Source organism: Balaenoptera musculus, chromosome 8 (genome assembly GCF_009873245.2).
Source record: "Balaenoptera musculus isolate JJ_BM4_2016_0621 chromosome 8, mBalMus1.pri.v3, whole genome shotgun sequence".
In the NCBI taxonomy this organism is placed as follows: domain Eukaryota; kingdom Metazoa; phylum Chordata; class Mammalia; order Artiodactyla; family Balaenopteridae; genus Balaenoptera; species Balaenoptera musculus.
The window spans coordinates 2,084,462-2,106,051 of record NC_045792.1 but is presented as its reverse complement, the minus strand read 5'-3'; the positions used below and the strand labels follow the sequence as shown (position 1 = coordinate 2,106,051).

General features: G+C 47.3%; 1 protein-coding gene across 4 annotated transcripts in view; it reads right to left on the bottom strand.

Moving 5' to 3' along the window:
- Positions 1-16,115: 16,115 nt before the first annotated feature.
- OPCML (opioid binding protein/cell adhesion molecule like) overlaps positions 16,116-21,590 on the bottom strand; it is a 1,081,423-nt gene continuing 1,075,948 nt past the window's right edge. For 2 of the 4 annotated variants that reach the window (XM_036861400.1, XM_036861403.1), the window contains one exon: positions 16,116-20,315. In XM_036861400.1, the coding sequence (XP_036717295.1) occupies positions 20,179-20,315 (137 nt within the window). In that variant the 3' untranslated portion in view covers positions 16,116-20,178. Of the gene's footprint in view, positions 21,471-21,590 lie in introns of all 4 variants that reach the window. The other 2 variants (XM_036861401.1, XM_036861402.1) reach the window with 2 other exon arrangements.

The window sequence follows — 21,590 nt, the reverse complement described above, 5'->3', positions numbered from 1 at the left end:
CGGTAGTTGTGGCGTACGGGCTTAGTTGCTCTGCAGGCATGTGGGATCTTCCTGGACCAGGGCTCGAACCCGTGTCCCCTGCATTGGCAGGTGGATTCTTAACCACTGCGCCACCAGGGAAGTCCCTTCCCTGTTTTCTTCAGACACATTTTCCAGGCTCCTGGCTCTTTCAGCCATGCCCCTCCCCCACCCCAACCCCCACATGGGACTGGCAACCATCGTCCATCCCACAGAGACATTAGGCCCCTCAGGTGTACGTCCTGGGCATTTTCCTTCACACGTCCTGTGGTCTCACAACTTTCTTTCTACCACATGTTCCATCTGGAGAATGGAGTTAGTCCCTTTTTGATTTCCAAGCTTGGCTACATATTTGATTTCTTTAAAAATATATATTCTATGTAGTGTTTTCTGTGTTTGAAGTGGAAGATGGCTTCCCATCATAGTTCAGTACAGCCTGCACCAGAAATCTCTGAGGTCATTTACACACACCTAGGGTAACATCGCAGGCTCAGAGGTTCACAGTGAGGGGTGTGGTGGTGATGGATCCTGTGGGGTTGCAGTGAGACTCGAAAGAGGCCGTTAGTCTATATTCATTATCCTATAATAAACCGTCATGGAAAAGAAAAATAAATGAATAAATAAAGAGGCACTTTGTATGGGGAGCACATCCAATTGTCTGAAAAAGAAGTCATAGATGCTGGATTGATTTCCTGTGTTTGCTATAACAAACTATCACACACTTGGCCACTTAAAACAGCCCATAGTTATTCTCTTACAATTCTGGAGGCCAGAAGTCAGACTTCAGTATCCCTGGGCTGAAATCAAGGTATTGGCAGGGCCCTGCTCCTTCCACAGACTCTAGGGGATAAGGCATTCCTCGCCCCTTCCAGCCTCTGGTGGAGGTCAGTTTCCTTGGTTTGTAGCTGCATCACTCCAATCTTCAAAGCTGACATCTTCAAATCCTTCTCTGTTCTGTCTTCACATACCTTCTCTCTATGTATCAAATATTCCTCTGCCTCTTTCTCATAAGGATACATGTGATGGCATTTAGAGTCCACTGGATAATCCAGTATAATCTTCCCATCTTGAGATTCTTAACTGTAAAGATCCCCTCCTGTTTTGCTTTTGTTTTTATTGTTTGTTTCTTTTTGTTTTTTTCTGTTTCTATGTAAGGGTAGATTTACAGCTTGCAGGAATAGGAGGCTGGGCATTATTTATATGGTTTAGGGGACCACTTTTCCATCTACCACAGATGGTCATGATAACTGTAAACAAGAAAGTGGTCCCTTTTCTCCCAGCATCCTAAGGAACAATTTCAGAGGGCGGAGCAGAAAGGATAGAAAGCACGACCAGGAGAACTGATTCGTAGAGAGGAAGCGGGAAAGGAGGTGAATCCAGTCACAAGTGGGAACGCACGGCAGAGAGGCAACTGCTTTGAGAGAATTCTGTTCCGTGCGGAAACCTAGGGAGGACTGAGAACAAGGAAGATGGTGGAGCTGCCTTTGACACCCCCTGGTTCTCTGTAGCTCAGGTGATTTTTAGGCAACAGAATTTACTTTGGAACCACAACAGCTCACATGGCTATGAATGGCTGATGGAATAAAACCATAAATGTGTTATGTTACGCTCTACTTCTTCAAATTCCAGGAGCATGAAAGCACATGGATCGTGAGGGATGGGGTCAGACAGAGATCAATACACTCATTTCAAGTTCACCAGGGTCAACCAAAGGGCAACGAAAAGTCCCTCAAAATAAATTGAAGCATGTTCTACAGGAAGAGTATATTTACTAAATTTGGGGAAGGGGAGAGGGGAAGACTCTTGGCCTACAGGGGTCACGTCAAAAGAAGGGTGGGGTGCACAGAGTTCAACAAACTAAGAAGTCCATCTGGGTCAGAAAAAGAACGATTAGAGGGCACGCATGTCAAGTTAGAGTCTGAGTGCTGTTTTTCTCTTCAAAATTAAACACAACAGGAGTGTCCCCTGCAGGCAAAGGAGGTCAGAGAGAAGACAGGAATGTTTCCGCATGTGCATTAAAGCTTCTTGAGATTCAACGTAAAGACTAGGCAAGCTTCCGCTTAGGCATGAGGATGCAAATGATTGATCGGCTTTCTTCTAATGGTGGAAAGGGTGATAGAAAACCCCACACTCCCAGCGCAACATGATCTGGGGGTACCTTCTACCCCTGATAGACTCACAAGGTTAGCCGAGCCCATCTTTTTAAAATGCAAATAAACGCAGAAAGAAAAAACCCCAGGGTCGGGCTTCCCTGGTGGCACAGTGGTTGGGAATCCGCCTGCCAATGCAGGGGACACGGGTTCGAGCCCTGGTCTGGGAGGATCCCACATGCCGCGGAGCAACTGGGCCCGTGAGCCACAACTACTGAGCCTGCGCATCTGGAGCCTGTGCTCCGCAACAAGAGAGGCCGCGATAGTGAGAGGCCTGCGCACCACGATGAAGAGTGGCCCCCGCTTGCCGCAACTAGAGAAAGCCCTCACACAGAAACGAAGACCCAACACAGCCATAAATAAATAAATAAATAAAATTATAAAAAGAAAAAACACCAGGGTCATTACAGACCTCAGTGTGAATATCTTCCGTGAACTCATCCTTTGCCTTTTTTGTGCTCCAGTCTCAGGAATGACGTTAAATTTTTTAAATTATTTTGAGGATTTTGGAGGAAAAGTGGAGGCAGGTGAAACTTGAGGGACCCCCCCCCCCAAGAAGGGGAAACCCAAGGAGACGTTAGAGCCGTGAGCTGTGGTCAGCCTTAGGGAGGGGAAGAGAAACTCAGAGGCATTTATTCTCACTTATGTGCGGAGAATATGGCCATCTATCATCTCTCGTTTAAAGTTCCTCCACAGCCCTGTGGGTGGTAGGGCTGTCTCACTTCACAAATATAGGGGAGACCCTCAGGGTGACAGTGTTCAGAGCCAGAGGGGGCAGGAGGTCCAGCGCTGGTCTCTGTTTTACTTCCCATGTCAGGAGCGTTCTGCGGGTTGGGATGTGGCCACGTGTTCCTCACCTGCATCTCGGCCGCCTCAGGTGCGGGAGAAGCGGCCCTTTCCTTCCTGCTCCTGCTGCCTCTTCAGGGTGGGCTGGGCCCCTCCTGTGCTCCCCCAGCCCCGAGCTGAGTGCGGCCCCCTTACCCTGATCTCCCCCCGCCCACCTGCCCCCGGGCTTCCTGAGAGCAGAAGCTGCGTGTTACTTATGTTACTTGACCAGTGCCCCGCACAGGCCAGTTATGCATAAACGGCCCGGAAACCGGTGCCCAGTGAGGGCACAGTCCGGACAGTACTCGGATCTGGGGACAGTTATCGGTGCCCTCTGTGCTCCGGCACCTTGCCAGGCACTGAAACAAAACTGATGTTTGTTAATTCTCAAAACCACCACGTGCCAAGGCTGTGATTCTTAGTTCCACAGAGAAGGAAACCGAGGCTCGGAGAGGTGAACCAACTTGCCTGAGGTTACCCAGCAGTGGAGGACGGTAGGGCGTGAGCATGGCCCATGATGCTGCCCTCACCCCAGGCTCCCCGGGGGCCCCTCTGTGGACACGGCACCCTGGCAGCACCACCAGGGCCTTTGCACGAAGGAGCTTCAGGGAAAAGAAGAAAGAGAAAGACCTGGGGAGTCTTCAGAAAGCAGCAAGAGCCATGCACAGCTCAAGGGCCAGCTGGCCAGCACGCCGGGGGACACGGGATTGGGAGGGAGCGCTGAGAGGGGCTGGTCAGACGAGGAAGGCTTCCTGAAGGCGGCGGCATTTGCCTGCAGTGCAGCATCTCTGCTACCTGGAGAGTGGGTGCAACTGTCTCCCCAGCAGCTTGATGGGTCGCCAGTGCCCCCCTGTGCACACAGGGAGAACTGGAGCCACTCCCGGGCCCACAGGATGGGGTGGCCCCACGGCCGCTGAGCCCTGAGCCAGGAGCATGCATTGCTCCCCCGGCCAAAATTGGCAAACCACTCCTTCAGTCCCAGGACCAAATAACCAAGCGGGTCTCCAGGCCCAGAGCAGGTGAGGCCTTCCCTTCTGCCTGTCCTGCTGCAGAGGAGCCTCTGGCCCTGGGCCCGCTCCCAGCTTCTCCGGGGTTCCTCCTGGGGCTGTGCAGTGGACAGGTGAGCTGGTGCATCCTCTAGAGGAGAGCAGGGTTTTACCCAGCCTGGGATATCTGCAAGGGGGCAGGTCTGAGGGAAGGGCCCCAGGCTGGGGCTCAGAGAGTGTGGGCTCCGGGTGTCAGCGGGTTTGCCTCCCTTTGTTTTATTGGGCAATTTTTTTTCTCTGGATTTCAGTTTCTCCACCTGAAAAACAAGTACTGGATCATATTGGGGTTGACCTGGAGTCAGGTGTTCGTTACCCCCTCCTGGGTCCTTCCTGGCCTCTCCCCACGGCCCCTCCTTCTCCCCCTCCCCTTGGAACCAGTCACAAGGAATGTGGATGGTTTAAAGGGGTAGATAGTCTATTTAGATTAGAAAACGAAGGCTAGGGTTCCTGAGTTTCCTCTGGTTGCAGCCGTAGGTTCCATGTGAGAATATCCACTCCTGTCTAGGAGGCAAGCAGCCCTTCTGTTCCTTTCATTGAATTCAGTCGACGCATATTAGTTTAGTGACTATTATATGCTAAGCAAAGTGCTGCCCCCTGGCCCCTGCTGCCTAACAATCTGAAGAGGATACAGACTTGCATCCTAGTGGCTATAACACAGAATTGTATCTTTGCTCTGCTTACATCTCTGTAAAATTGCCTTTGTATGAGGACAAGATCTGGAGAGAAATAGAAACTCAAAAAATAAGACAAGAGTTGATGGTGTGTCGGAAGGTGGGAATGGGCAGCTTTTACTGCTCTAATGTTGTTTGTGAAACACACACAGAGAGCATCACAAGCACGTGCAGACACGGGGGCCATGCCACTGGAGGCGGAGCAGTCACTCTCACGACGGCGGCTAGAACGTCCTGGCACAGATGCCGTGTCAACATCAGCATTAAAGCAGGACGCTCACACACCCAAGTGAAACAGCTACGGAATAAAAAATAATAATAAATAGATCCATTCATTCCATCAGTCAGTCATTCATTCACAGCTGAGGATACACAGATAATTAATACACATTTCGTGCCCTGCAGGAAAACATAAGGAGAACAAACAGGAAAGAGTTAAGAAATGCTGTCCGTCAGGTGAACACAAGCCCAAGAGACGTGTTTTCTCAATTAGCAAGTAATGATACCTCCCCATCTTCACAGCTCACTGTCTACAAGCAATCTGTCAGTCCTGAGTATTATTATTATTGACATTATTATTTACCCTGTGTCTGTGGAGCTTTCTGGGAGAAATGGGAGGGAGCAAAGAAAGTGAGGACATGGCAGGGAGAAGTGCATTTTCAGTGGATTGAGATGCTATCAATTAGAAAATGAAGCTCTGAAATAAAGTATGGGAAAACTTGAAAAAAATCCTTAACATACGAACTAATCCTGAGCTCACCCACGATAGCAGCAGCCTCTCCGGCTCCCTCCCATTGCCGGGGCAGCCTAAGTAAGCGTGGATGTGTTCTTGGATTTACCTTCCTTTCTTCCAGCAACGGGGACTGCACGCTGGTCCCCTCTGTGCCCTGAGCTGCACTGACCCCAGGCAGCTTCTACCCAGTGGCCAGATGCAGGTGAGACCTCTTCACCTCCCACAGACACACCCTCTTTGCTGGTGATACAGAAGCAAGGTCAACGCGGAGCGGGGGAAGGAGCTGGGTGCAGCCGCCGGCCCCACGGAGGGGCAGCTGGCGATCAGAGCAGGCAGTGCCCTCTCCTTGCCTCTGGTTAAACCAGGGGGGAGCGTGGGAGGAGACAGACCCCAACCCTTATCTGCATTACTGACCCCTGACACCGCGGGAAAGTTCACTGCAGGAGCGGGCCCCGCTGGACAGAGGAGGGTGGACTCACCCTTGCCAGGGGGGCAGCCCCTTGCTGGCCAGCACCCTCTGCCTCATGGGCCAGTCTTCCAGGACTGGGTAGGGACCACAGGAACTCTTGAGTTCCTGGCCTGTCAGGCTTCCTACTGGCTGATGAATGGTTTGGTTCATCAAAAAACCAACAAACTTTACCCCATGACCATTATCATTACCACCAAAATGTTCCCTCTCCAAAGCACTCTAGGCTTACGTTCGTACGAATAAAATAACCCCCTTTGCCCTCGCCTCTCCCCCTGCCACACTTAATGTAACATTAAGCCTCCTAGAAAAAAATGTATGTCTCCTAAGAAACATTATGGAAAGCCCGTGGATATTTTGTTTATGTGGACCTTTCAAAGCAAGCTGCCATCTTTAATATTCTTGTCTCAAGCTCCATCCAAAAGCAAAGTTCCTGTAACTGAAGTGAATGAGGAAATTTAGTGCAGAAGAATTTGACAGAGATCAGACTTTTTTCCCTTTCAAGAATGTATTGAGGCTAAAATAAGACAAAACAAACAACAAAACAGCCTCTTCAGGATAAAGTACATCAGAGAAGGCCCTGCACGTTTCTATTCATTTCATTTTTTGAGCAACTTATCTGCCCATTAAAACCAAGCCCAGGGAAATGGATGTGAGTCGGGGTCTGGGGCTGAGAAGGGTTAAATGCCTTTTTCTTCTTGCGCGGCATGCTCTGGGGATGAGAGAGGAGCCCTGGTCAATAGACAGATATATTGACTTGTTATTATTTAAAGTTGTTTAACCAGGTAGAGATAAACGAAAGCTTTCAGCAGCTGAACTATCACACAAATCACAATTAAGGTGGCATATGTGTTTGGGAGACGTAAAATCAATTCCCGCGAAGATAATGTTTTAGTCTCTATTGGAACTTGAAAACAGAAGTAAATTTTCAGCAGCAACAGCTGGGCTTGTTCCATCCAGGAGGCTCTCTATTAACTGTACAAGAAAGGCCTTTATTACCTCTTTTAATGGTTTTCCTCTATGGTTTTGTCTTCTTCAGAAAAGCCAAACTGAAGTTTCCCCCAGTGGGATGTGACCTCTGGGGACTGTGTCTCACCATTTAACATTTTAATCATACGAATGTGTGCATGCATGTGCGTGTGTGTGTGTGTGCGTGTGTGCATGCATGTGTGTGTGTGTGTTGTCCTCTTAATTCTATCCATTGCCTGGAGGGCAGGGACCCCATTTAATGTCATTGGATTCTCTATTGGACTTAGTATGATGCTGGCATATAGTATGTACTCCTACAAGGGGGGCCATGGATGTGGGGAGCCCACCGGTCCAAAGGCCTGGATCTAATTCACTCCCCAGCACCCTACCCTTCTCAGGTCTTACTCATGGTTGTTCATGGGAAGTGAGTCTGGGTTAACGTTTCACTCCTGTTGAGTTCTCCCTGTGAGCTAAGATAGGAAGGTGCCATGTAAGCAGGGTGGGGCACAGGTGACCCTTTGGGGGTCACAGGGCTTGCCTATGAGTAAGAGGAAAATAGGATGAGGAAATTTGGCCTCCTCAGGGTAGCAGGTAGGGGCCTAGGACGCCTTGGTTCTAGAGTGAGAACAGAGCAAGTCAAGAGAGGAAAGATGGCCAGTGAAGGACCAGCAGCCCGGAGCCCGGGCCCCATTCTCGTCTGGGTGCTAACCAGCTGGGAGAACTGGGGCTTGCCGTCAGGCTCTGGGTTGTAGGTGCTGTGTCTGAAAAACATGAACAGTGAAACCCAAGCTCCTTAGAAGACAGACACTTATAAAAATGCAAGATTAGCATTCCTGCCAAAGGGAAACAAACAGACAAGCAAACAAACCAAACAAGCAAAACAAATAAAGATGAAAACAGACAACCTGTTCTATCCAGACCCGTTCCCTTTTAGACAAAGAAGTGAGTAGGAAAGTCCTATGGCAAATCTCAACATCTTTCATTTCTGGGTGATCCTTTCCAACCCACGACCACCTACATCAGCACTGGGGACCACAGACATGGACCACACAGAGCCCCCTTCCTCCCCCTTCCCACCCTACCGGTGTTGACTCCCCCCTTTCACGCTGCCCACTGCACCTCTACAAGACCTCTGCTCAAGGGCCGTTTTCATCATGCTTCTCAGCTCAAAAGCCACGGATTCACTTTTTCAATAGTCACTGAGGTTTACAGTGTGCCAGGCACTGTTGTAGGTGTTTGGGAAACAGCAAGCACACAGTGAGCTAGGGGTAGTACAGGGTGACAGAGAACACATGACAGACGGAGGAAGAGAGAAATTTTCACACAGACGTAGACATTGCCGTTTATGTAAAGTCAGTTGTTCCCAGTTGCCTGAATAGAGTCGTGTTGGACTGAACAGAGTCTGAATTTCCATTGTCCATAGTCTGTCTTCCTAGGCTGTGATTTTTGGTGATCTCTCTTGTTTTTTTTTTTTTTAATTATTATTTATTTATTTATTTATTTTTGGCTGTGTTGGGTCTTCGTTTCTGTGCGAGGGCTTTCTCTAGTTGTGGCAAGTGGGGGCCACTCTTCATCGCGGTGCGCGGGCCTCTCACCACCGCGGCCTCTCTTGTTGCGGAGCACAGGCTCCGGACGCACAGGCTCAGTAATTGTGGCTCGCGGGCCCAGTTGCTCCGCGGCATGTGGGATCTTCCCAGACCAGGGCTCGAACCCGTGTCCCCAGCATTGGCGGGCAGATTCTCAACCACTGCGCCACCAGGGAAGCCCAGATCTCTCTTGTTTTATCCAAACTAGGAAACAAAGAAAAGCTATTCCCTCCTATTACTTGATCCTCTATTGTGTACTGGGGCCTGGAATGAAATTCTTTCCTCTCTTTAGTTCTTTGTAGGATCAAAGTTCCCTCCTGTGTGTTGCTTCTCCAAAGCTCTCAGACTTTGCCCGTTTCAGGGTCAGACACACGTGAGCCAGCCCAACCGGGGGCTTGTTTCTCGATGGCAAAGCAGAAGGGGCCAGGCTGCAGAGCACAGGCATCTTCTAGACCCAACCTTAGGAGCCAGGAGAGTGCCATTTTCTTTCCAGAGGTGGAGACCCCACCTTGCCTTCTGGAAGCTCACAAAGAAGGTAGGCATACACAGACTTAAGTGACTGCCCTTGGGTCAGTAAGCAGAGCCCTGAGAACAGGGGGCCATGGGTGCTGAACTGGGAAGAGCACAGAGTATGGAATCAGAGGGACCCGCCATGGAGGTGGCTTCCACCCTGCCGACCTCTAGCCGCATGAGGACCTCTAGCCCCCTGCCTCCGGGCTCCAGGGGGACAGCGCACCGTGCTTGAGGCAGTTTAAATATTGTACGAATTAGTACACGTGAAAGCCCCTAGCTCCACGCGTGATTTCAATAAACATAAACGTCAGCAGCATTCGGCCCTTGCTCTGCTACTCCCACCCCCGCCTGCTCCGTCCCCTGTACACCCACTGCAGTCCGAAGTCTTCCCAGTGCTGCTGGGCAAGAGGTGGGCCGGCGGCAGGGTCACATCCACCCGTGCACATCACTGTGAATGCACATCACACTCAAGAGACAGGATTCTGCCCCCCGCCGGGCACGGGCCTCCTCGTGTCTTACTCTCTTCCTCAGCAATTTCCAGTTTCTTAAGGTAAGAATTGAGAAGAAGGAGAGGGGCAGGTCGAAGAGTGATGAAACTGTCCACAGAACAGAGATCAGTACAGGGGAGAGCAGGGCAGGGACAATGGAGATTCTGCCAGTAACTCAACAAGGAATTGACATCAAAGTGGGCACGCTCAAACAAGCGGATCAACTTGGGTACCGGAGCACCGCCACACAGAGTGGAAGATGTGAGCCGGGAGGAATCACAGACGGGGTTGTCCACGCGGCCCGCGCAGCACCGAGATGGAGACTGTAGCTTCATCAAGAGAACAGGGCCTTTGTATCCGAGGGCCTCCGATGAGTCCCTTTACCGTCCTAGCTGCCTCTACCATGCAGCCACTAGTTCTCTAATAAGCTGATTTCCCCCGAGACCTTTACCGGGGAAGAGACAGAAACTGCAGTGATTTGGTCTTGTAACCACAGCAACCGTCCTTGCAAATCCGCCTTGCAGGGAACGAGGCCAGGAGCGAAAAAGGAAGCAGGCTCCATGGGTAGCACCCAGGCTGCCTTCTTCCTTAGACAACGCAGAAAGCATCCCCTACCCCGCGGGGTCCAGGCACCGGGGGATCCAGGGATATCCTCTGTGATGTTGCAGTCGGTTTGCTGATTCGCCCAGGACTGCATGGAGAGAAAGGGAAATGGGGAGAAGAAGGAGGGTTTCATTTAACACTTAGGGGCTGGATATTTTGCCAGGCGCTCTACACGTTTTGTTTCCTGTGACCCTGAGGACCACTCTGAGAATATGATATTTAAGCAGAGCCATTCCTCCAACGATGTCTTCTGGACCATCATGTGGGGTAGGTGTGGGGTGGTTGGAAAAGGGAAAAGACAGAGCAGAGGGTAGAGAAAATGAACTCACTGAGTGGCCACTTCCCTGTGCCCGGCATCCAGGCCAGGAGCTTGCCCGTCCCTCCCACCGCATCTTCCCTCATCCACCTCGGGCCAGTGCCATGGCAGTTACAGAGACTACCTTACAGTCGAGGAAACCGAGGCTGTAAGAGAATCTGCTGTCAGCTCACAGGCACACAATTCGCCTGTGGCAGAATCAGGACTTCGATCCCCAGCGTGCAGATTCTGCTACCTCATCTCAGAGCAGCACACACACCTGGGCTCAGGCTCACGTGGCTGCGTGTTGACATGCACCTGTAGGGCCACCTGGACAACCACGTTGCTGGGAGATGCAGCAGACACCATACTTTCTGCTGAGATGCAACCTTCCCTAGTTTTAGGAGAGTCTCTCTGGGATCATCGGGGAAAAAATTAACAGAGCCAGAAGTACATCCATATTCTTGAGTCATTCAAGTGGAATGTATTCCTCTTAGAAGTAGCTCTCTGAGGAGGTTTGGCAGCCTACAAACCTTTCTGAAATTTGTTCACGAGCAAATGAGCATCAAGCAATGCGGTCACAGGACAAATTGGACTTGCCTGACTCTAATATATGTAACAGATGAATTCTCAGTGCCCGGTCATTCCCCCATCACCCACTGAATAGAGGTTGGGCCCCTTGCCTTAGACACAAGAAGTGCCAAATCCCATCCTGGAGCGGGGATAGCTGTGCAGGTTTCTCCCCTTCCCGCTTAAATCGTCTGGTATCTCTTGACTGTCTAATCAGGGAGCTGCTCTCTACCCCTTCATCATGACAAGCAATGAAGGCAACACCTTTGTAAAACAAAATTAAGATGCATAGGAAATGGGGGATGACAAGTGAATTGCAGATGATCCAAGGAGCTAGAGTTCCTATGGAATTAAAGTGGGAGGTAGAGGAAGGAAATCAGGATCCTTTGTAGAGGATGATGGTATAATTAGATGACTCAGGAAAATGCTGATGGTGCTAAACCTCTCCACCTGGAAGTTCTAAGCATGTTTAAAAATGAATAAATCAAAAATTGGGTGGGACCTCATCATCCTTCTAAGTTTTCAGAATCATAGAATGGTAGCATCTCCTACCCAGTTGGCTAACTGAGAAACCTGGAATATTCCTCACATTTCACATTCTCCATCACCCCAGGCATCTAGTCCTTCTTACTTGATTTACCTCCTAAAACTCACCCCAATTTGCTTGGTTATTACTCCTTATCATTCCTCACCTGAATTATTTTAATTACTTCTAAAGTTAGTTTCTCCTTTGCCAGTTTGACCAATGCCCATTAATCTGCCCTCCTGCCGTGGTGATATTTCTAAATTGCAAATACAGTCTAGCCACTCTTATGATTAAATCCTTCTACAACTCCCCTATCTCTTTTAAGACAAGTCTCAACATCTCAGCATTTCTTGTCAAGATTTAAGGATCTCGTCCCTGTTTACTCCTTCTGCCTGCCATGCCGCCTCTGCCCTCACCCATCTTGGGATGATCAGCGCTGTTCTTGACCTTGCTATGCTTCTCGTGCCTGTATGGGTTCATCAAGTGTGATCATCTACCATTACTTAGCTGTTCCCCTCCCTTTTCCCAGCTAATTCCTTCTGTCTCTGCAAGACCCAGCTCAGGCATCTCCTCTTCTGGAGGCGAGCACTGAGCCCTGCGATCTGGCTACGTGTCCTCTCCTGGGCTCCTCTGGCCTTGACACCACCTACCATGTCGTGATGTAATTCTAAATCCTCCTCTGGCCTGGGATTTCCCGGACAGTCACTCTGCTTCTCACATTTTTATCCTCAGTACCTGTCACATACTAGCTGTCGATACATGTGTATTAAGTTGAAATGAACTTCTACTCTCTCTATTTTTTCAACATTCCTGGGGGGTTCTACCAAAAATCTTCTCACTTTCCAAGCTTGTGTCCTTGAATCATCCAATACTCAGAGATTCCTTTCTTCCTTTTAAACTTAAATAACTTATAAAATTTTTTTTTTTTTTATAAAGCAGGTAGGCTTTTTTTTTTTTTAATTAATTAATTTATTTATTTTTGGCTGTATTGGGTCTTTGCTTCTGTGCGAGGGCTTTCTCTAGTTGCGGCAAGCGGGGGCCACTCTTCATCGCGGTGCGCGGGCCTCTCACTATCGCGGCCTCTCTTGTTGCGGAGCACAGGCTCCAGACGCGCAGGCTCAGTAGTTGTGGCTCATGGGCCCAGTTGCTCTGCGACAATGTGGGATCCTCCCAGACCAGGGCTCGAACCCGTGTCCCCCGCATTGGCAGGCAGATTCTCAACCACTGTGCAACCAGGGAAGCCCCTTATAAAATATTTTGTTTTCATTTTTTTGAAAGAAGCAAACACAGTTGAGATTCTGCCATATAGAGGATCAGTTAAGTGAGGACATGGAGGGAAGGCTGAGGGAAGAATAGGAGGGAAAAAAAAACGACTAACGTTTATTTTGCAACTAATACGTAACAGGTACAATACGTAACAGGTACAATCCTTACCTACTCACACCTAATAATTCTCACGGTCAGTCTTCTGAGGTGGGTATTATTAGCATCTTATTAATGAAGATGAGACTGGGTATCACACTATGTCTCTGAAGAGAAAATAGTTAGAGAACTTAAACTAAATAGAAGGAGATATGTCTTATAGGACAAAGCACATAATGGACAGGTAAGAACTGTAAATATTCTTATTTTGAAATAAGAGATGCTGTTAAACACTTAAATGCAAATAAGCCATGTCTTTCATCTTAAATCGCAGAGTTTTAGGCAAGTGGTGGTCCAGTGGTTAAGACTTCACGTTCCAGGGCAGGGGGTGCAGGTTCAATCCCTGGTCGGGGAGCTAAGATCCCACATGCCTCGGGGCCAAAAAACCAAAACATAAAACAGAAGCAATATTGTAACAAATTCAATAAAGACTTTAAAAATGGTTCACATCAAAATATATATATATAAAAATGTCTTATCTGAACAAACTCGGTTTAGAGGAAACCATTCAGCAAGACCATACTCTCTGCTGCTCACCCGTCCACTCTCAGCTCTGCCTGTGCTCCCCAGTCTCTGCTTCCTCTTCCCCTCATCGGAAAGGTTTACAGAGTTTTGAGATCCAATGAAAGACTCTCAACACCCCCCGCCAAAAAAAAACCCTTCTATTCCAAGCAGACTTGACGTTCTCTAGATGGTATGTGCTGTGGTCCTGGTGCCCCATTTATTTGCGTAGTGATCTACCTGTTCACAATATCCCCTGCCTCAATCAGTTGACTGCATCCCTGGGACAGGGGCAGAGGGAAGAAGCCTCCTAATTATCTCCCAATATTTGCTCCCTCTGCAGCTCCCTTCTCGTATCTCCCTTCTCATATCCTAAGAGCTGCAATATGACCCTGTATGTTTTCTGTGTATACAGCTGTTTTCACATCTTAGATGTGAGCTCCTTAAGGGAGTTCCTCTCTAAATTCAATGCATGGATGAATAAATGAATATATGGAGAAACATTTAAGGAAAAAAAGAGACTTCCTAATGGACAGATGAACATGTTAAAGAAAGGTAGCATCATTTGTAGCGTGAGGGTGTTGGTTTTTAAAACTGATCATAGGATTTGGTACCAATCAGTCCCATCCCCTGGTCTTCATCAAAATAGGTCATTTATTTAACAGAAAATCAAACAGAAAAGAAGGAACAGCTGCCAGTTGAGGTCTCTCCTGTCTATCTCCTCAGTCAATTCTCATGCTCATGGCTTGACTGCCTTCCTAGTGTTAGAAAGTTATACATTAGCATCTGCTCCTCTGGGTGTTTCCACCACACCCCCAGTTCTCCACCTTCTACCTACTGTCACAATCCTGAAAGGAGGACGTATGCCCTTAATAAATACCCTAAAGCCCTTCTCTACGTATATGTTTTTAATAGGGTGCATTGTGGGCGAAGATAATGAAAATGCATCCTATCGTTTAGCTGCCATGCTTAAGAATAACTAGATAAAGCCTCCCTTGCAGAATGGAAAGGTAACAGCAAAGATTTTCATCACCCACTTCAAGTGGGTTGGTAAATAGGTATGTCTGCCAAAGGCTGGTTGGAGGATGCTTGCTGGATGGATTGACAGGTGAAGAATGGCTAGACGGTTTAAATAAATAGGTGGGGAACTGTCATATTAGGGAGGTGCTTGAGTGAATAGATGGAATAAGGGTTAGAAAAATGGGGGAATAATATGTGAGTGAATAGGTGAGTGGTTAGCTGATGGAGAAATAAATTGGTACATCGATGATTGATGGAGCTGAGTGGCCAGATGAAGTGAAAGACCGATAAATGTCTATGCAAGCAGGCAAGCAGATGGATGGGTAAATGCTGTGGTATGAACAGGAGCAGGAAAGGGTCAGGTGAGGATGGGAAGAGGATGATTAAAAGGAAGAAGAAAAAGGAGAGGGTGACGAGCATTAAAGGCATTAAGACGTTAGAACTGGAAATTCATTTCCTCGACAAGTCATGATTTTACAATGAGTCTGAGGAAATTAGAAACTCTCCATCACTGGTACCCACCATGTCCTCTGTATTTTAATTTACAAGGAACATGATAGAGTCTATCAAGTTATCTGTGTTCCATCCCCTGCAGGGGAAACAGAGTCATGAAAGGCCAGGATTAGCCCTTGTCTGTCTAGGAAGCCTTGAGAAACAAGCCTCATAACTCCAGCTTGGGGTCTTGGCCAGAGAAGTTGTACAACTGAAGAATCTTCCCCCACTTTCTGCTGCGTGCCCAAATAACCATCGGCCACTGACCTAAGCTTTATTTGGGGGCAGTCTTAGGAATCCAGTGGTTGAAAGGGAAACAAAAACTGTCCAGGGAATTTTGACAGAACACACTGAGGGAGGTAAATTCACCAGTGGTGCAGCTGAGGAAACAAAGATGAGCAAGGTAAAACGTCCAGTCCAAGATCACACATGTAGTCAACAGCAGAGCTCAGAAGGGTTGGTTGATGTATAAATGGTTGGTGAGAATCTGGGTTGCAAGAAAGAGGTGAATACCTGTTCCTTCAGAAGAGCAGATGAATGTGTGACCAAGTGGTGGGAGATTTACTGAAAGAGAAAGATGTTTTAGGAAAGACAATCAGAGGAAAGGAGCTCGTTCTCCAGATCTCTTTCTCATGCTATTACCCTATAGATGCTACAGTAAACCTAAGACAGAGAATAGTTCCTCCAATGGCATGTGCTTTTAAGAATAAATGTGTATCATAGTCACCATATTTTCTCATACTGACTCCTGTCAAAGTGGTGCTTGATCCAGTGGACTCAACCTGCAGGAACTCAAGGAGCGCTCAAACCGAGCAGTAGCTGGTCATTCTTTTTCTGAAACTTCTCTTGTGATTTCATTTTAGCCTAGGTCAATAAATAATTTAGACTTTGAGGCTACAGCTGCAATTTATAATATTGTATTTTATATTATTTGTAAGTGGCATAGATATGTGATATACAGTTGTAACATGAAATTGCCTAGGCTTCGTAGTATTCTGTGTGCATGTGGGTACATACATGCATGAGAGAGACAGAGAGAGAGAGACAGAGAGAGAGAGACAGAGAGAGAGAGACAGAGAGAGAGAGGGAAATGCTACTCAGTTTTCTGGTTGCATCTGCTTCCCAAAGCCTAAAACACACACACGGGAGAAGCACAGCCTGCCTAGTTTTCTCCATTCCTGGATACCCAGTGAGGTGTCCTAATAAACAGCCCCCCAAAAGTTACAAATTTCTTTGAACTTTATTGATACACTGCACAATCACAACCATCTCGTATTCATCCTGAATTAGAAAAGGTTACAACTACAATGTAACATGCACAAAATTCAGGTAGTATATTCACCCTTAATACAATTATTGACAGAAATCAAGTCTTCATTGATTTTTGAAGGAAAAAATAAGAAAGAAAATAGAAGGGGAAAAACAAAAACTCTAGAAGGCTGACAAAGTTATACTCTTGTATCATGTGATAAAATTTTAAAGCATTTGAACATAGATTTGTTTTAAGGACAATTGTGAAAATGGGCACACCCATGGTCTGACACAGCTATAACGACACCATTGATGTCATAATTTTTTTTTAATCTAGAGGACTCTGAACTTGACAGATACATTTTCGTACACCCACACATTCCTCACAACTGCACTTTACATGTCACAAAAGGTTTTGAATGATTAAAAAAGCTCCCTTTAATGAACACAAGGGCAGCTATTATTACTTATCATTGCTATGATCGATATCATTATAAATCTGCCAATAGCATAGAATGTGCCCCCCCCCCGCCAGAAAAAGAGTAGAGGGTTCACCATCTTTCTTTCCCCACTCAGGGTCATGGAACAACTAAAACAACCCTGTGCCTTTAAAAGGGCACTGTTGAAAGAAACAAAATGGAATGTCTTTTAAAATATGGGAAATTAGGCTTCGCTGGCTACTTTCAGGCTGATGACAATCGTGTCTAATTGAGTCCACTCCACATCCTCTTGGACTGCCAGCGTTCTGCACCTGAAGGCTAAATTGCACTGGTTCAGCTCTCTCTTTTCGCCACATCTTTTAATTGCATATCTATTTCTTCCTCCTTTCATTTACTTCTCTTCTCTCAAGAAATGAGGGAAATGAGACTGGCATTTTTATTGTTGGCTGTTAGTGAGCATTAGGAGTTCTCATCATATGGTATTTTTTTGAAAATGTTGCCTTCCTAGTTACACACCTGTGAAGTTTTACTGCAACTGCTCCAACTCATTTGTCTTAAAATAAAATAAACAAGGAAGTTTTGAAGAGTAGGAGGGGAGGCAATTGGGCATAAGTTTCTAGGAATAGGGCTGATGCAAAACGAAAGCAAACAATCCTCATATTTGGAGAAAAAGAAAAAAAAATGAATTTTGCCAACTAGAAACATTTTATGCTGCTTCCCCTGCTTCCTCGAATTCCAAAGAGATTAAATTTTGTTTTTGTTTTTAATTCTGTGGAGGTTTTTGGTGGGGGGAAGGGGGGCTGGTTCCAGGTATGACAAAGCCAGTTTTTCTCTGGTGAGGACTCAGGCTCAGATTGGAAAAGATGACATGGCCCCATCTCTCACCCCATTCCTCCCCTCCTACCGATAACATCCACACACAGCCACAGAGGAGAAAACCTTCCCTTGGCACTGGAAGTACCCACCAATCTACAGCCACTCCTGATGCACTGCGGTGGAAAAGCTCTCCTGGAGACGGACCGCCCACTTTAAGGTTCTCTACTCTGCTCACGTGACTTTTCCCGGCATAAGGAGAGATCACCAACTCCTCCATGTGGAGAGCAAGTGGCTGCATTGATGCAGAGACACATCCTTGAACTCATCCTTGGCTGTGGACTTGTCCCGAGTCCCAGAGGACACTTCCCACCCAGGTTTTGAGAACTAACTGACCAACGTGTGAAATGAATTGTCTAGCGTGAGGCATGGCTTTCAGAGGAAAGAGCCCCAGGCCTCTTCGTGATACAAAGCCTGAACTTCCCTTCTGTTTAGGTGAATACAACTATAACACAACAGCCACACGTCATCTCTCTGTAGGAAACAGGTGCACGTTTTGACCACCACTCGCCTGTATGGCCTCCCTCCCCCAGTTAAAACAAGAATGAGAAAAACTAAATGCATTTTCTTCAACTTGCAGAAGACTGTATCAGGCACTTGACATGAAACTACTGAAAAACAAGCTTGGCCAGGGCCTTAACACTAGCACTGGCATTGGAATTACTTTGGTGGGAATACATATTAACTTGGTCTTGGAAGGGGGAGGGTTTCAGAGTACCTACATAGCTGAGGAGTTCCTCTCACCTGATTTCCTGATAAGCCTTATTCGGTTTCCTTCCCACGTGCAAAACCTATGAAGAGCCACACGTCCTCAGAGACTCGATAACTCATTTTTTCCTCCTCTACCCTAACCCCCGCCCCCATCACTGGCACCTCGAAAAAACTCTCTCCAGCAGGCCTTATCCATCTGCCTGCCATATGTAAAGTGAGCGTGGATAGTGTCGTTAGTAAGCGTTTGCTGCTCTATGTGCTTCAAGATGCTGGGTAACAGCTCCTGTCCTATGGAGCCGTCCCCACCAGAGGAACCCAAACAACCCAGAAGCTGGAGTATGTCTGTTGTGCAGAAGGGTTTCCTTTCCCACTGCCCCATTTCTTGGGTCTTGTTTCCTTGGTTTTCTTTATCCCAGACAGCTGAGGATTAACGGTAGGAGTCTTTCCCTCTGAAACAGGGCTGGAACCTGTAACTACCAGACATGCTTCCCAGTATCCAGTGGAAGAGGCTGCACGGAGTTCCACAGTGAGTCTGAGACCCAGGCTCATTGTGCTTGGAAGGTTCTGGATCCTCCTGGCTGAAGGAGGACGGGCGCCTTCCTCTAGATCAAGTCCTGGAGTGAGGAATATGCCCAGCTTGTCCGTTTCAAGCACCGCGTTCTCCAAGACGGTACCGTCTCCACAGCCTCCACACTTATTTTACTCCAAAGGAACAAGAGTATTATCAGCGGAACATTCAAATGACACATTAAACACTCCTTCAGTGTCTGACACCAGCCTGGCTCCCGGACCCCCGTGTGGTGACAGGCCTGAAACACTGATGTCTGACCTTTAATTCTGACTCCATGCCTGTTCTCGACTGTCCCTGGAACTTGAAATCCACACACTGCTTTTGGCACATCATTTACGTTCCCCCAGTCTGGCTCCTGGCAACTCCCTGGGAAATGCAGATGTCTGTTTACAGCTGGAAAGTGTAATATTAATTTCATTCATGCCAGCTCTCTTAAGGAAGCGCCTAGCTTTTTGTACGCCAAGACAGCCTACGTGTGTGTGTGTGTTTCTCCACTGCGTACGGCATGTTCATGTGCCATAACGGACAAAAACAAAGAGGCCACATTTCAGAGGAAGAAGATCAATTAAGCATCGAAGGAACGGAACTCTGTGGAGCTGGTATTTCTCATGTTTTAGACTGTGGAGCTGCAAGAGTTTTCCAGCGGGTCTCCAGCAGGTCTGGGAGACAGTCACTGTTGACACACCTGCTCATCCTCAGCAGGTCACTCCCTGCAGCACAGGACAAGGGCACAGCCCTGCAGGCTTCCAATGCCATCGTCTTGCAACCCTGGCACACTTGCTGGCTGAGTCCTTCTTGTCCCAGGAGACAATACAGAAAGATCAGGTCAGCTCTTCTTTGTGTTCTGGAAAGATCTGTTCTGACCATGGAGAGCTGAGGGCATTCTTCTCCAAAGCTCCTGGAGAAGCAGCCTGTACCCGAGGAAATTGTGTGTCACTTTCCCCTTCTGTTTGCAGTGTTGTGTTAATCAAGTGCCTGGAAATTGTCAGTTGCTCAAGTGCCCTCAGCTCAGAAGAGCTTCCTGAAACATATACCAGAGTTGTCAACACACCCGCCATGTAATTGGCTTTCATCAGCTTTTTACTGGATAGTTTTCAAACAGATGAAACCAAAACTGGAGGAGAGAGGAGACAATAGCAGAAGTCATCCCACTCAGATGGACGGCTCTCTTCACACTGCAGAGACAGAGGTGTGTTTTTTCTCTCACCTTCTTGCTGTTAAGCACAGTCCCATAGTTTCCTGGCATGCACTTTCTTGAAAGGCTGAGAGAAACATGAATTTTGGCACCTTGTCCTTCCGGTAAGAAAGAAAAAACACGATACTCATCAAGGCTTTGCCAAGGCTGATCTGCTTCCCAAGAAGGTGTTTCTCAATACACAGTCGTCTCTGCTGGGAAGAGTGAGTGACCGATCATTCGATTGCTACTTTTGCCCATCTCTTACCAGTATCTACTTTGGGTAGATGGGCTAGCACATTCCAGACAGTCCATGACATATTGCTTTTCTATGTTGTTAGCCTGTGAGATCATTGGCTTTCGCATGAGAAGCTGATAGGTCATTTTGAAGATGCCAATATCTGCAGAAGGTAGAGGAGACATGAATCCAGTGGAATAGACACAATATGGTTAGAGATTAATGTGGGGATGGATTGATAGTGAAGAGTGGGGAAAGAAATAATAGAAAGACGTGTTAGATAATTACATTGATAGATGGATAAGTAAAGTAAATAGATTGCTAGAGAAGAAGATGGGTGGGTAGATAACTGGATGGAACGATCAATCAGACAGTTGAGTAGATGGAAAACCGTATGGTTACTTTCATGGAGAGCTTGATAAAACCTAAATAATCAGCCGTCTACGGATCACTGTTTATGAACTGGACGGCATTTTTTTGAGAGAAGTACCATCCTCAAAATGCTTCCCCCTTTATTCGGTCACATGACTTCTAAATGTTTAGTTTTGGGTTGTGTGCATATCCCTAAACTTCGAATCCCTATAGCTGGTAGAGAAAGCAGATAGGGCAGAATGGCTAAAAAGATGATGGCAATGTTTCATATATATAGAGAGAGAGAACTTCCCAGAAAGAAAGGATGTGAACCCTCGTGTAATTAGACAATAATAAGCATGGAAGGAGTGATATGTACATTATAGTCAGGAAAATGGTCCAAAGCTTAAAAGACGCAGATAATAGGACACTTGGATATAATTCTTGCTGTGCACTACATTATAAGTGAAGTTGTGTCTTCAGGGTGTTTATCACGAGGCACATTTTTCTGCCCAGATGGAGCTTATGGTTTACTGGGGGGGTAGGGTTGGTGGTGACGGTGTCAGGAAGGAAGGCAGAGGAAAGGGAAGGGCCAAGGTAGAGGAACAGATTCCATTTTTGGACACACCAATGAATGATTATCCTACACGTGGTAGAACCCTGCACACCCCTCCCCCCCCAACCCCACTCATTCAAACTGGATAGAAAAATCAAATAAACAGACCAACCAAACAAAGAAAAAAATCAAATCAAGAAGAAGAACAGAAACAAACAAAAAGAAGCCCAAACTGGTTTGCTCTCCGCAGTGTAGGTAAAGTCTGTGATGTGGAGAAGCAGGCGTTGCTCAGAAGACCTATGGTTTCTTATCAAAACTTGATGAAGAAGTGGGCAAAGAGGGTCCCTGATAGCCAGAGGCAAGCCAGTGCTCTAGAGGCCGAGTTTACACCATCAATGACAGCTCCAGGCCCTGTGTGGGAGAAAGAGAGACAGACCCATTAGCGCACACCCAGAGGGCACCATCCTCATCCCCTGACAAGCACCACATAGACATGCTTCTCTGTGAGCAGCTCCCACCCACCAGTGACCC